The 15,981-nt window shown below is 44.1% G+C and overlaps 1 protein-coding gene across 1 annotated transcript in view; it reads left to right on the top strand.

Moving 5' to 3' along the window:
• Window positions 1-15,981, top strand: part of LOC121282008 — a 213,884-nt gene that overhangs the window by 59,394 nt on the left and 138,509 nt on the right. Inside the window, 1 exon segment of the mRNA XM_041195321.1 lies at window positions 5,218-5,538. Coding sequence (XP_041051255.1) covers window positions 5,218-5,538 — 321 coding nt within the window.

The raw sequence follows: 15,981 nt of genomic DNA, 5'->3' as shown, positions 1-15,981 counted from the left end.
GTGGAAGTGTACAGCTTGAAGTCAGGAGCATGAGGGTGTATAAGGCGTGGGTAAAGGGACATAGGGGGCATGAAGGGCCAAGCGGGATGGATGGGGGTGTGACTTGACATAGAGGTTATGAGATGGACCTTTTGAACTTAACTGTTAAAAGGTCCCCTCATGCAGACCAGTGTTTACAGCTCCTCTGAGGGGCTTTTGACTACGACTCATTCAAAACCTGGCCCGAGTCCATGAAAGTTGCAGAGGAGTAGGACGTGTCTATCTCCACAATGGAGGCAGCCAGGTTGGGGAGTTCTGGGTGTGGGTTTTGAATGAGCCAGCCTGTATCCTTTAAAGCTGTTCCCAAAATCACACAACCCTGGAACGCAGTTGGGAATCCCAGAATTAGGACACACCCGCCATTTTTAAAGGGCTCCTGAATCAAACCAAGTTGGTGAAATCCAGGCCGTCACTTTGGTCTGAAGGCTGCACAAAGCACAGGGCAGAGGCCCTGGACTGAGACACCTGCCTTTATCTTGTACAGAAAGTGTTCACATGTGAGTGACATGAACATTGTTCATCAAAACAAGGAGCGATAGGCAGGGAGACATTCTTTGGAGTTTATTGACAATAATGAACAGTATGTACAAGTGATTAACACCCGTGCCCAGGATGTGAAACTACATCCCCTCAACTTGGTTTAAAGTTTTTAAGTTTCCTTTAAACTTTGTTCTTAGTTCTACAGCTGACCTGAATTAGGGGCTGTGCTGGATTTGTCCTAATTTTGTTAATTTAGTTTGATTGTTTGACTCAAGAAAGAGTTACATCTCCTCAACCACGCGGTGTCTGCCGGCACCGTCGAGACCTTCCGTGCTCGATGGGTGACCATGGGGGTTGGGGTGCTTTATCCAGCCTCTTAATCACATTTTGGTTTGATGTTGTAAGTTTCCTTTAAATCCTGTCTTTGGTTATGCAGTGACCCTAACTTAGGGGCTGCGTTTTATTTTATCCCTCATTTTGTTAATTTAGTTTATTTGGTTGGCTTTAAAAGAGCTACATCTTCTCAACTTTCCTACTCCTCCGGCTACATCTTGGTGCTCCGCAGACATCCACAGTGGAGGTAAAGACAGTCTGCTGACTGCTATGCTCTGTCTGTGATAACTTTGGTGGGCGTCCTCTGGAGGCCTGAGGCCTGGAGGGACCCGGCTTCCTTTCGAGGTCCTGCTGTGTGGCATTAGCACCCTCCTTGGCCTGTGGACTTGGAGCTGTCAAGGTCACAGTAAGAGGGAAGTCACCAGGATGAATGGCACCGGAGGTTACACATGTTGATCCTTCTCACTATGGGTACCCAAGGGTTCTTGGCTGAATTAGTGAGGAGCAGGGGTAGCTGGAGTGAGATCGAGCTGCCCGCACCCCTCTCACATACACACTGTCAGGAGCCAACTATACATCAGCAATGGAGTTCAGCCCCACAGCAGTGTAGGAACGGTGCCCTGGACCAACGTCTCCATGGCAGCTGCCATCCTACCAGTGTTGACCTTGGTGCATTGACATGCCGGCGCTATCACCTCAGTGTGCAGGTGGACGGACTCCTCCATTGTGCCTTGCAATCTGAGGAGTGCAGCAGTTATCCCTTCCTGATGTTCCCACGTTGGCCTTTCCAGCTCCAGCAACTGTGACATGACCAAATTCAGAAACGCATCACCTGACTCGACATCAGCAAATTTACGGCCTCCAGCAGCCCACTGAGTGCCGGACACCTGGGAAGCCCCTGCCGCTGACAGCTGTGGATCAGGCAGTGTGATTTGCTCACCAGCTGTGATCCTGAGTCTACTCTAAAGCTAGATCTCACCGAGGGGTGTGCCTCTGCGCTGGTGGAAGGTGTGGGTGAGCGCAGTAACGGTAAATCAAGGAGGGTCCCTCCATGTTCTTATTCAGAGATTTCTTTGGGGCTTATTTGGTATCCGTGGGTCTCCATCGGCTGTTACCCAGATGTGCGTGCGGAAGCAAGTGGAAATATTTTGTACATGGCAGTGGCCTGTGAAACAGGACACATCACTCACAGCATGGTTGTCTGATGGATGTTGCACTGCTGGACCCTCACTTGGCTGAGCACCGCCTACCTCACCGTCAGCACGGGATTGGTCCAGGCCATTGCCAGCCAGCTGGATGGCTCTGTTTTCAATGTCCTTGTAGTGTTCAGGACCATGATGTCATTGCGATCTCTCCTCGGTTCCATTCAGGAAGATAGGTAAACCCAGGATGTGGCATTAGATTCAAATGTTCGATGAAATATCATTAGAATTCAGCAATTTACATTTACATTTCTAACCCAGCAATCTAAAGAAGCTTCTGCACAACCAGCCAAGCATGACAGAGATAAACACTGAGTTCAGCATCTTGAGTCAAATTCCAGATTTGACATTCCACATGTTAACCCTGACCCCATCCACATACACTGCTCCGAGTCAAAGCTCCCTCTGTTATGGCACGATAGATGGTAAATGCCAAACTGCTCAAATCCCAGAGGGAAACATGAAACAGATGCCTAGACAGTTTTTCCAATTTGTATAGTATGAGGAGTGGTTCTGAAATCAGGAAATGTTTTCGCCAAATACGTGTGATGATTTTATTCTTAAGTAAACATTTATTGAAAGAATAAAAGAAAAAAGACACAATTACATTTACAAAAAGAATAGATTCACACAGTATACAGCATTATAAAACAGTTCCACAAATCTTAACTTAGCTCACCTCAGAGCTAATCTTTCTCTTTTCTGTTCAGCAACTATCATTATAGATTTAAAAATCTATAGAAGTCCAGTAATTTTAACACACAGTGCTTTTTCCTTGGGGTGTCCTCTGAGGCTGACCGCATGTGGGTTTTCAGGTCTGTGCCTTGTTCACTCTGTCTCCTGGGAGATTTGACCAGCTACCCTACTGTCTTCAGGGAGATCTGGCCAACCATCCTGCTGTGTTCTGGGATATCTAAGCACTACCCCCTCACATAGGCTTCAGTATTCCCTTAAATGTATTTCTTCTCTTTGATCTCTCTTTGTTGCAAATAGTCTGTTCAGGATTGCTTTTTTCCCAGGATTGATTAAATCAATCTTCACATTTCCTCTTAGACCTGTAAAAACAAACTCACCCTATCTTAATGTCAGTTCCTTACACCTTTTTACAACCTGCATATATCCCCCTTTGAGCTAAAACACTCAATTCAAACTATTCCTGTTATTGCTTCATGTACAAATCAGTTGAAGTTCTTTTTTGTTCATTAACATATCAAAACCACTTCTTACTGTTGACTTTTGATCCTATCCACTGATGAAGCAGTCCAAATCATGGAACCATAACTTTTAATCTGGAGATAGGCTCGTCAGGGATGTCAGGAAGCTCTTCTTCACGCAGAGTATAGTGGAAATCTGGAACACTCTCCTCAAAAAAGCTCTTGAGCTCAGTTGAAAATTTCAAATCTGATTGACAGATTTTATCTGGTAGCAATATTCAGGTTATGGGACCCAGGTAGCTAAATGGACATAAGATACTGGTCAGTTGTGATTTAATTGAATTGTGGAACAGGCTGAAGGGGCTGCATGTCCGAATCCCTTTTCCATGTTCTGAACCCCCAGTTAATTTTTCAGTGGTCTGGGCCTTGTGAGTAACAATGTGCTGAGAAACAAGCTCATAAACAGTTAGCATTTCAAAGAGACACTTTTCAATCAGCAGGCAAACTGTGACCTGTGCTGTTTCAGAGTACAGTTTGTGACAGTGAAAGCAGTGAAGACCTGCCAAACCTCATTAAAAATGTTGGTGAAAGTGTCACTTTTCTCTGGCTATTCCCTTGACCAAAGAGGGAATTTTAATTCCCCTCCCCCATCCTGCATCTAGTTGAAGCATGATGGGATTTGCTGGATCCAGAACCTTCTCCAGCACGGCTTGTGATCCAGGAGACACACGGAAGCTTCACCCCCACCCCCAGGCAAATGTTTTATACAATTTCTCCCTCCCCATGATTGGCCAATCCTGCTCCAAGCAGCAAAGTCACCCTGACTCCCTCCTCGCTGCTGTGCTCCAAGGACACATTCCCACCAATTTCCAAACTTTTACCGTAACTTTCCTACTTGGAAACCAGCCAAACTTTCAATCAGTGTGCAAGAATTCTGGTGAGATTTGGCTGTTAAATTCAGCACAAACTCAACATTCCTGGTATTTCCAGCTTTCTCACCAGCCCACAAACAGTCCCCCCACTCGTCTCCACGTACCAGGGTTGAAGTGTTCTATCGCAACATGCAGAGAACCAGAGCCAATCACATTTACATTATTATCCAAAGCTACAAAACATGTAACCGATATCTGACAACCTTTTGCCCTCATTTTCCCCTTTGCTTTTCTCAGATTCTCTCCAACTAATTCAAATTCAACTCACAAACAAGGAAACAGCATTGGAGGCTCACTACCAGCTACGAAGAGATATTGTTCACCATGATTTTCATGTTAACATACTATCATTATCATTGCTGCTGTTCTGATCTGAAAGGGTAGCTCAGGCCTCTAAGAGGATGGAGAGAAATGGGGATGGATTTTTAAAAAGTATGGTGTCAGGATTAGAGGTGGGTGGGTGTGAAATTTGAAAACGCTGGTCTCCATGCCAATTTTCTGTTACAATCCCAAGCCCCAAACATTTAGAAAGTGGGCAGCTTGCAGTCAAGTGGTGGGCAGCTAACTTAGGAAATAACATTTACCAAAGGGGCCAATTAAAGACCCATTCCTGCACCCACTGGGATTTCATTCAGCAAATCAAGCAGACCACATTACCCCTTCAGGATCATGGCCCGGCAGCTGCCGGGTTTTGAAACATAAAATAAACTTACCTGGACTTTCCCCTTGCTGTCTCCATGCTCAGGTCAGCAACTCCCATCTCACCTGGTGAGGCTCTCTAGCATCAGGAGCCCGCCCACTGTCCCTGATTGGATGATGAGCCCAGTTCCAGGCTTTTGATTGGCTGGAACTTTGAAAATTGCAATGGGCATGCCTAAAGAATGGTGAATGGTGTCAGGACCTGGAACTATCTCCCATGTCCAGTTCCCAAACCCAAATTAGACATCCACCCCATTGAGTGGTAGATGTCTTGGTGAGATTCCAAACTGGCAGAGCCTGGCTGAGATGAAGTGCAAAGTTTGAAGAGTATTTGATTATTAAATGTTCAGTATCTGAATATTTCTTTCTTTCCAACAGAATCCGTGTCTGTTCCTGTGCTTAGATTTTCATCACCAGCAAATGTCTCATGTGCTGGGGGTTCAGTGTCCGTCTCCTGTGAGTCTGTCCAGGGATCCCTCCCCATTCAGTACACATGGTACGAGAAGACCCTGTCTGAAGATTCAAAGATCTCTGACATCAATAAACTGGATCTACATGGTCAATCCTTCAAACAGCAACATCATCAATATTACTGCACAGCCTCAAATGATCAGGGAGAAAAATCCAGTGAAATGGTTACATTATCAACGATCAATGTAACAGGGACAAGCTGCAGTTATGTGATACTAATTGGAAACATTGGTAAGTGTTACTTTATACTAACAATGCGGTGAATGAATTTTTTTAAATTCATGTCTATCCAAACTGGTCACTGGTTCAGTTCCTTCAGTCAATCTGAGAAATTGCAACTGGCCAAATTCACTCTCTCTGGTTCCTCAAACATTCTGAACAAGGTCACTAAGTTGCATTTTTCATGAAAAATGGACAGGATCATAAAATATCCCCAAAACATTCAAAAATATTGCAGAATCTCCAACAAATCAAAGTAGCATTTGATTGACAAAGCTTTCATAATGCAATTTGTCTATTTTTAGCAGATGGAACTGTGAAATGCAAACTCCAACTGTTGTGTCCTAGTTTGGGAAGGATGTCACTGATAGAATAGAGAAGAATTGAATTAAAATGAAACCTTGGATGAGAGGTTTTAGTAATGAGGAAAGTATCATCACAACTGAGGTGAATGATCAGCTGGAAGCCTTGGAAATTGTTAGGAATTTTGATAAGGTAACTCTAACTATTTCTACCAGTCAGTGAGTCAGCAACAAGAGAGCATTAACTTTAAAATTATCACTAAAAGGACAAAGGGAGAAATTTGGAGAATTTTATTGATGCAAACTGTTTTTAGGACATGGAATGCTCAACTGAAATAAGTTTACAAACAAATTTAATAATAGACTTTAAAAGGGAATCAAATGTATTAGTGTGTGGGAAAAGGACAATGAAATGGAATTAAATGAGGAGATGATTCATAGAACCAGCATTCGAGCGATGGGCTGAATTCCCTCCCCTGTGTTGTAAAATTCCATCATTCCAGTCAAAATCTCAAATTATCCTGTCTAAAATATTAACTATTTGCTCCCCATTAAACAATGACCCTGGTTCTGAAATAAGGAGGACTTTAGCCTATTTGAATGTAGCGGTTCAATTTTCTGCAGAGTGGGTGCAGCATGTTCATCAAGAAACACCAACATGGGCAGAAAACAAAGAGAATCGCATTTTCACCTGAGCAGCAGGAGACAGGAATTTACATATGTAAATATATTGACTCTGGTCATGTGGTCTCTTGCCTCAGTTTTCAGGGAAGAAGGATGGAATTTTACACCCCCATTGCGGCAGGGACTGGGCTGTTAAATGCAGCGAGCCATTCTAAACTCCAAGCACTCCAGCAGGACCATAAAATCCCACTGTCACAAGCCTCAGACCAAAGACTGTTAGCAGCAGGTAGAAATTACAGCTGTAAATTGTATTTGTAACGGAGTTGTCAGCAGGGACTCAGTTGCACTCTGACCTTTGATGCCAGTCTTTTGTAGGTTCAAGTTCCCCTTAAGAGTTAAAATTCAGGCTGATACCATGATCCAGCACTGAGGTAGTGCTATACTGGTGGTGGTGCTGCTGTGTAGATGAGGTGTTAAACTGAGGATCCACATCCCCCTAAGCTAGATGTAAACAATTCCAGGGTATTATTCACAGAATAGGGAAGTTCTCCTTGAAGCCTTTATTCCTCAACCAATACACACAAATTGGAAGCAGGAGCAGGCCACTTGGTCTTTTGAGCCTGTTAATGTCACTACAAAACAGATCATCTAGTGAATGTTTTACTGATGTTTGTGGGGCTTTGTTGTGTATGAATGAACTTCCACGTTTCCCGATATTAAAACTGTGGCTTTACTTCAAAAAATTACTTCATAGGCTCTGAAACACTTTGGGATATCCCATGGTTGTGAAAGGTGATGAATCAACACAACTTGTTTCTTAACTTTTGAAACAAACGATTTATTAAAATACATCTGAACCAATTATCTGAGTGCAAACTGGAGGGTGAAGTGGAGGGAGGTGCCAGTCCCAGCAGCAAGGTGGGTCATTATAATTAAATGGACAGAAAATCACTGGCAGGTTTGAGACATTCATGCTCAGTGGGTGAAGATTCTCATCTTTACTGCAAGCTCAGAAAACTGTCCCCGAAGGGCAGAAAGTGACCATTGGCAATATTAGGATGTGACTGTTTAATGTGTTCACATGAAATTAATGTCAAGAAAGTGTATCTCTGGATTGCAGTCCACCAACCTGAGCCCTTAACTGGCCCACTAGTAACTCTGTCCCACCAACTCTCAGATATAGGAAAGAAAGTGGAATTACCAGTCAAGATAGATCACCACCAGGTATCAGTGACATCTCCACTTGTGACCAGAGAGGGGTAAATTACACAGAAATCAATTACACCAGTCAGGGTTTTCCTCAATTAATGAGGTTCCATTTGACAATGACGCTCTCTCAGTTGACGACAAGTGAAAATGAGATGAATCTGAATGTTATTCCCTTGTTTCAACAGGAGCTGAGTATTTTTGTGATGTTTCTACAACAGTATCACCAACTACACATTTGACAAGTACAGATATAATTTCCACTACCATTCGAACCACACCTTCAGGTCCCGAAAATCCTGAAAGGTACAATGTTCTCATGGATTGGCACTGCTTCCATGTGTGAGAGATACGATTGGCCAAAGGAGTGTATGTTGTTCATTAATTTGGAAAGTAGCTTATCAGAATGGAAATGGTGGCTGTGTTTATATCATGCTGTTGTGTTAGCTTCTTAATGAGGGTGCATTTTTCTGCTGGAAAATACAAGCAAGGAGTGAGCTTTTCCATTGTGTTGCCGCTCAGATGGTGTTTTTTGTCTTATTCACCTTGATTACTTCACCGCTAAGGTAACCTCACAGTGTGTGAGGAGTTGTACTTGTCAAACTTACCTTGCTGCTGTCTACACTGACAGAGTAGTTGTATTTGGGCTGATGAAAAGGAAGAATTAGCGTGATATATCTGCACATCCCTTGGTTTCACTAATGAGAGACATCTTGCAGCTCTGGTCCCGTTTCCATATGATTAGCCTGAGCTGTCGACAACAAGTAGCAGAAATTGTAGTCCGATGTAAACACTCAGGAATCGGGTCTTTGAAGTTCCAATGGTGATAAAGAGAAAACGCCAACTAAATGTCAAACAGAAAGAGGGACATTGGAAATGGACAGCAGGTATGTCCGCAGCTGTGCAGAAAATAAACACGTTTATGGTTTGGGTGCAGACACTTCTTCAGAATTCTAGTCCACGCACGAAGCGAAGTAGGTCCACTCACCCCACAGATCCCAACTGAGCTGCTGAATGTTTCCAGAATCTTCTGTTTTCCATTCATATTTCTATCACATGCAGTGCACTTACTTTTATCCAGATTATTGTCAATGATTTAAAAAGTATTGAAAGTCTATGGTCTGAATTTTCCGCTTGGCGGGGGTGGGGGTGTGGTAGAGCGGGAGTGAGCACGAGCAGGTGTGGACCCCATCGCCGTCCACCATCGGGTTTGTGCCGCCATTTTGCGCGGGCGGCCAATTTAGGCCGTCCCAGCGTATTTCCCGACTCCCGAGGATAGCGGGAGTGTGTGAGCAGCGGGGGGTGTGCACAGACAACCGGGTCCAATGGTGACTCAGCAGCCTGTTTAAATGAAGGCCTGGCAGCCTGTTCCAGCTGCGCACAATGGCCAGTGCAAAGAATTTTCACTTACGATTTAGCTTACCATTACAGTTAGACATTATGGACATGCTAAAGAAATTTGCTTCGTTTGATTTTTATCTAATGATCATGAAGTTGATAAGTAGAACTTTAGTTGATTTTTTTTAGCTAAAGTCCCATATCTACTTTATGTTGCTTCCAAAGATTACAGTGTAAAGAGGAGAGTCATGTTTCAAAAATGAAACAGTCTCATTTCATTTAAATGATTTCATATTTCTTCTCTTTTGCTCAGTTACATTATCTGGGATGTGATACACTGGGTACTCTTTACTCTCCTGGTGATTTGTGCTGTTTCGGGCACATGGTGTACGAGAAAATCTGAGGTGAGGGTTATGGACTTTATAAGAATCATTATGGGCAGTTTGCAATATTATGATGTGGCAGATGATGTGTGTCAGGCAGACCAAATCCACGAGTGAAATTTGGTCGAGCTGTCACAATGGTTTTGCAATTTATATTTATTATGAGATGCATGCACTGAATTCAGACATCATAAGTCTACCAAGAAATTTAGAGATTTAAAAAATATATAGTTAAATATATTTATTACAAAAGATAGATTTCAATTACTTACATAAGTCTACAAATTTCTTCTAAAATAACTCCTAAAATTCCTAATTAACCTGACTCCCAGTTATACCTCCTTTAATGCAACTGTCCAAAGAATAGATATTAGCTTTCAAGCTGATCCAGCAAATTAACACAATGATCTGGGCAGTGAAATTCCAAATGGCTTTCTCCAGCTTCAGTTTCCGTAGACAGCAGGCTTATGCACAAATGCTGGAGGCTTCATTAAGGCTACTTCAAACACTTCTGTTTGGTCTCAAATGGCCTTCTCCTGACACACAGCCTCATTCTCCTTTAGATATGTTTCCCTCTTTTTAACATGTAAACCCTATTGTTTCATATATTTTTGAAACTGTATCTTCCTCACAATATAAAAACTTTCATGTCGATAATATATATTGTCAGTAACCTTTGAGATAAAGAAACATATTCCTTCGCCTTGCTTAACTGGATAATTGTAGAGACTAAAATCCTTTTGAAATCCAAATCTCCCTTCATTTATCTAAAAATGCAAATTCCATTTACATTTTATTTGCTAAACCAGCATCCATGTTTACTCATTATCATGTCAAATACCTAGCTTCTTTTGTTGAGATAAATCTTGCCATCTACCCGATTCCAAATGTAATTAAATCTCACACAGACAGACCCAAACACTTACCCCCATAAACCGACTCCATAATAAACCAGAAAATATTATGAAAATTATTAAACTTTCATGACAGTAAATTCTCCATCAATTATTTCAAAAACATTGATCACAGATATTGTCAAGAAAAACTTGCATTGATGTTAAGGTGCACAGTTTGAAACAAGGTGTTTTACAGATTCTATGGGCAGAATCATCCGAGATTTGCACAAAGTGCAGCAGTGAGTGGGAAAAAGGACATCCTGGGTGTGAAAAAACAGCACAGACCAATACCCTGATTTCCCAGTTTTTACTGGTGTTCCATGTTAAAGAATATGAGACCCGCTCAGGCCAGTATTCTTATTTCCCATTTTTTACTGTTTTTCCCTTCTGGGATATTATCCACCGGCTGCAATGGCAGAGTTTCACACCTTATTATCCTATTCCTGGCACGTTCTGCCTCATTAATTATGCATTCACAGGAAACACACTGGGTCGCTGGTGGGAAGACCTCTGATTCGCCATCCCACCATCACCTCAGGCCTTCATTTATCCAGACGCCCTATTTAAAGGCTGCTCCTGCACAGAGATAGCTCTCTCTAAGGCATCAGAAACTGCTAGGAATTCATAGCTGCCCACGGGAAGAAACGTTGCATCCAAAATTTAGCACTGCCTCTCTCGGCCTACTGGGCATTGTGAGAGCTGCCGTGAAGTCCTCCAACCCAACTCTGGGCAAAGACCAACAAGCATGGCAACAAATCCAGCATGGGAGGTGGTGGCAGCAGTGGTCAGTGCCAATGCCCTGCTAAAGAGGACAGCCACCCAGCGCTGAAAGAGGATGAATGGTCACCTTCTTTCTGCTAGGTTAAGTCACTTTTCTCAGCACTCACAACTCAAAAACCCATCACACATTCACAGGGATCTCACTCAATACCAGCTCAAGGGACATCACCATTCACCCTCTCACACACACCTTCCTCTGCCCTGCCGATCCTGTCCTCATCCATGGCACCACTTACCACCCACACGTGCCGGGTGCCCTTCTCATGTGACCTGGCAGACACCCTGCTTACGCTCTCTCCATCTGTATTCCTGCACAACAAGCTGGATGAGGTCAGAGATCTGACACTTACTGAGAATATAGGAGTCACGGACACTCCCTTGGAATCGTGCAGAGACCTGCAGGATGTGTTTGCTGTGGACACAGACCAACTGAATGTTCAGCAAGTGGAAGCCTTTGTGGTCCACATACTGCACAGCTTGTTGCCATGGAGATATAAGCACCACGTGAGTGCAGTCGATGGCACCCTGTACTTGGGGAAAACCAGAGATCTGTTCAAATCCCAGGGCTCTTGCTCCTTGGGCTTGCCTGATCCCAGGCGAAATGCACAAAGTTGTGTCCCTTTGTGAGTATGGTGTCCGTGACCTCCTGGATGCACTTACTTATGGAGGCTTGCATGACCCCACAGAGGTCACGTCTGGAGCCCTGGAAGGAGCCACTGGCATAAGGATTGAGTGCCACAGTTACTCTCATATGTGACTGACTAGTTTCCGGGTCTTGAGCAGCCTTCGTCGACACTGGTTCTCATTCATCTGCAGAATGCTACGGGCGTCTGTAGAGCCTGAGTCTAGCTTGTGGCTCTTCAGCAGTATGCACAGGAGCCCCAGCCTCCCCTTTTTCTTGAGGCTGCTGCTCCTCCCCCTACCCAGCCAGACCCCTCCATTGCTCTCGTCTCTTTCACCTCCACTCCCTGTACACCATGAGGCATACAGCTAGGTCACCAGGGTCCACGCTCCTGTTGTACTCCTCCTGCAAGATGTGAATTAGCATTGGTCTCCTAGGGCCATCTCTTTGGAGGCCTAGAGATGAGTCCCTTACTATTTCTTATGTCGACCCAAACTGATTCCACATCACAATCTATGCCAGCTATATCACCACCGCACTGATACCTTCCTTTCTTAACAAAGCTACCCCACCTCCTTTTACTTTTTGCCATTTTTTTCCAGATTGTCAAATACCCTTGAATATTGAATTCCCAGTCTTGGTCAATCTGCAACTATGTCTCTGTCATGGCTATCAAGTCATATCCATATATTTCTATTTGTGCCGTCAACTCATCTGCGTGCATTCAGTTAACAAGCCTTAAGCTTCGATTTTTTACCGTTATTGCTCATTCTGATTCTCATTCTGCTGCACTCTTCTGCCCCTTGTTCTGCCCCTTCTCATCATACTTTGATTACCATTCGCCTCTTCACTACCCTGCACTTCTGCTCTCTCATTTCCTTTAGATGTTTTAAACATCCCTTCAATTGTCCCTGTTCCTATGTTCCTATGTAACCCATCCATAATTGAACCATTCCATATTTTAATCTAATCTTACAAAACAGTCAATACAAGAAAAGGAAGGGAGGAAGTGGAGAAGGCAGAAACTAACAGAGCAACAGGGATGATTGTTTTTCAACAAGAACACAAGGAAACATAAAATTATGCAGACTGCAACAGGAGACTGAGATACAGACCCAAGAGAATTGTTACTGGAAGCAGCAACTGCACTGTATAAAATATATTTAATAAAGTAGCCACAGCGATCTATTTCTGCCCAAAACACCAGCTGCATGGGAGCATTAGTTACCCATGAGAAAATGGTGTTACATCTCTTCAAGAGGGGCACAACTGATAACTTTTCCTAGCACACATGCAATGGGTGAGGAGTGTGATCTTGACATAGCTCCAGTTGATCACAAGCTTTGCCTCCAGTTGTTGGCGTAGCCAGAATTCTGTTTGCATGTAAAATAATGCATCGTTCTCAGTCTCAATTAATCTGGTGACTTTCTGTTCCAGACACTCAATGAATCAGATCCTCACAGCTTGACCTAAGAGGGAAAAGAAGATTCTGGGGTTACATCTACATTGATGGAATTTTTCATCCTGAAAAAATATTCATTATTCGTCGAGCTTTGAATTTCTTTTAATAATTCTACGGAATAAAAATTGATTTTCTCATCAAATAATTTTAACCATTAAATTAGTGGAGCAATCAAAAAGCAAAATGATGGCTGCGAACTTCAAATTGTAAATCAACATCTTGACAATAATTTATCTGTTTGCTGCCTTAGTGTCTACACAACTGGATTTCTTGTGTTAAGACTAACAAATTCTATAACAAAAAGCAACCTGAAAGATTCATTTATTGGAAACCAATAGTTCTTATCAGACGCAGCCAATGGTAAATGCTGAGTGGTTCAAATCCAAGAGAGAAACTTGAACCAACTGTCATAACTAACTGATGCAATTTGTATGATTGAAGATGCAGGCTTTGAATTCTGTAGTAATAAGACCACTGAGTCTCAAGAGGTTTTTATAAAACTAAATTAAACATTTATTAATCAAGAAAGATTGTGAGCACATGCATATGTTGACAAAATTACTACTATAATGTCTACAAAAATCCCCTAATTAATCTGACTCCAAGTTATACCTCCGTTAAGGCATCAGTAAAAAACAGGGATTTAATCAGACCCCGGGCAAAGCACACGCTAGACAGTCACATTCAAATTGAGTTTCTTTCAGCTCTGGGTCTTTGCAGACAGTGGCTTGAGGCTTACAGACTGGAGGCTTTAGTTCTTAGAATCGCTCTCCTTTTCACCAACAGCCTTCTGATCCTTTATACATATTTTCCTCTTTGAATGCAATTTTCATTCTATCACTATATCATGTGAACTTTAACTCTTCTAATAATAAGACACTTTCATAATACCTACTTTATTAGTAATCCTTGGAAAAAATAAACAAACACACAGTTTCTGAGCTTCACCTGGTTAGGTGTAATATTTCACTCCATCTCTGAATCCAAGCTATGGGAGTTTGTTTAAAGAAAAAATGCAAATTGCCCCCATACTTACCTCGTTAACACTTCAAACCTACTCCTTTTCTATACATCAAAGCCTCTAGACAAGCTGGCTTTAATCCAATTAGGACACACACACACAGAGGGCAGGATTTTCCGAGCCCGCTGGCAGCAGGTGTAATAAGTGGCATGTGTGGATAATATGGTGTGAGCTGCTTCACAATGGCAGCATGAAGGCAGGTTGTGATTGTCCGCTCAGCCCACCTACAGCAGGTCGTGCTTCCCGCTATCGGTCAGCGGGGAGCTAATTGTTATACATCAGCATATAATTAAAAGGCCATCCTGCCAGGCTCTTGGAAGCCCGCCATATCCTCTGTCCACGTTAGTGCGAAAGCACTCCGACGTGCTTCACAACAGCACACAGGCAATTTGTACCTGGTGGCCTTGACTCTGGGGGAAATGGGGTGAGTGAGCAGCAGCGTTCTCCACAGCTTGCCTGTTGTTTACAGGCTTCAGGGATGCCTGACCCCGGATGTGACTGCTGAGAGGGGGGTTGTCCAGGGGGTAAGTGCTGGCCAGCCTCGTAGGCAGCTGCTGAGGGCAAGGTGTCTAGGGGGCAAGTACTGGCCACCCCGGAGGTGATGCCTGTCAGTGGCTCCATGCTCAGGACCATCTCTAATGCAGCCAAGAAACCTTAGACACATCTGGTGCTGTGTCCGCCTTCAGCACTTCAGCCCTTTCAGCAGCTGGTGCGCCGCATCACTGGTCACAGATGCTGGTGTGATGGGGGTCAGCCCCACCTTAAAGATGCTGAGAGCTCACAGAGAAAATGAGAGAACTCTGTGGGGCCTGCCCAATCCATTCTGTCAGCAATGCCAACATCGCCGAGGTGTGGGCATCAGTAATGTGTCCAGGGAGGGTGAGGCTGGACCATCGCTGTTATCTGAAGGTTGCACAGAGCACAGGGAAAAGGCCCTGGACTCATACACCTGCCCTTTATCTTGCACAGGAAGGTTTCACATCTGATTGACAAGAACACTGCTCATCAGAACCAGGAGCCACAGGCATGGTGACGTTCCTAGGAGTTTATTGACAATAGTGCACACTATGTACATGTGACCAACACCCGTACCCAGGCTGTGCAACTACTTTTCCCTAACTTTCCTAACCCTGCCACTACATCTTGCTGCTCCCTGGACAACCACAGCAGAGGTGGAGCTAGCCTGCTGCATGTGACGCCCTGTCTGTGATGACATTGGTGGGCGTCCTCTGGAGGGCTGAGACTTGGTGGGCCCCGGCCTGCTGTCGAGGTTCTGCTGTGTGGCAGTGGCCCCCTCCTCGGCCTGTGGGGCTGGAGCTGCTGAGTTCCCTTTTGGATGATCATTCATCCTTTTGCGGTACTGGGTGACTGTCCTCCTCTGCAGGACGTTCACACTGACCACCACTGCCTCCACCTCCCAAGCCGGGTTGGTGACTTTGCTGCCCACCCTGCGGTCAGAGCGGGGGGTAGACCACATCCCGGTGCCCCTCCACGGCATCCAGCAGTCGCTTGAAGGAGCCATCAATGAAGCAGGGGTCTGCAGTCTTTTTTCCCTTTGCTGGCCATGACTCCCAGGCAGGGGTGGTGAGCTGGTGGTGATGAGCGCTTTGATGGTAGCTGCCTTTTAAAGATGGCAGCCAGCGTGATGTAACAGCGATGTGATGGTGGGTGGGCGAATGAGAGCCCGCTTGCCATGGAAACTGTGTGTTTCATGGGGGTGAATAAATAATGATCCGGGTTCGGGATGATATGGTGTGAAAACCCGTCATCTTCGTCGGCAGGTAGCACTCCATTTTACCCACCCGCTACCGCACTTAG

Source organism: Carcharodon carcharias, chromosome 9 (genome assembly GCF_017639515.1).
Source record: "Carcharodon carcharias isolate sCarCar2 chromosome 9, sCarCar2.pri, whole genome shotgun sequence".
In the NCBI taxonomy this organism is placed as follows: Eukaryota; Metazoa; Chordata; class Chondrichthyes; order Lamniformes; family Lamnidae; genus Carcharodon; species Carcharodon carcharias.
This window is presented reverse-complemented; position numbering and strand designations above follow the sequence as displayed.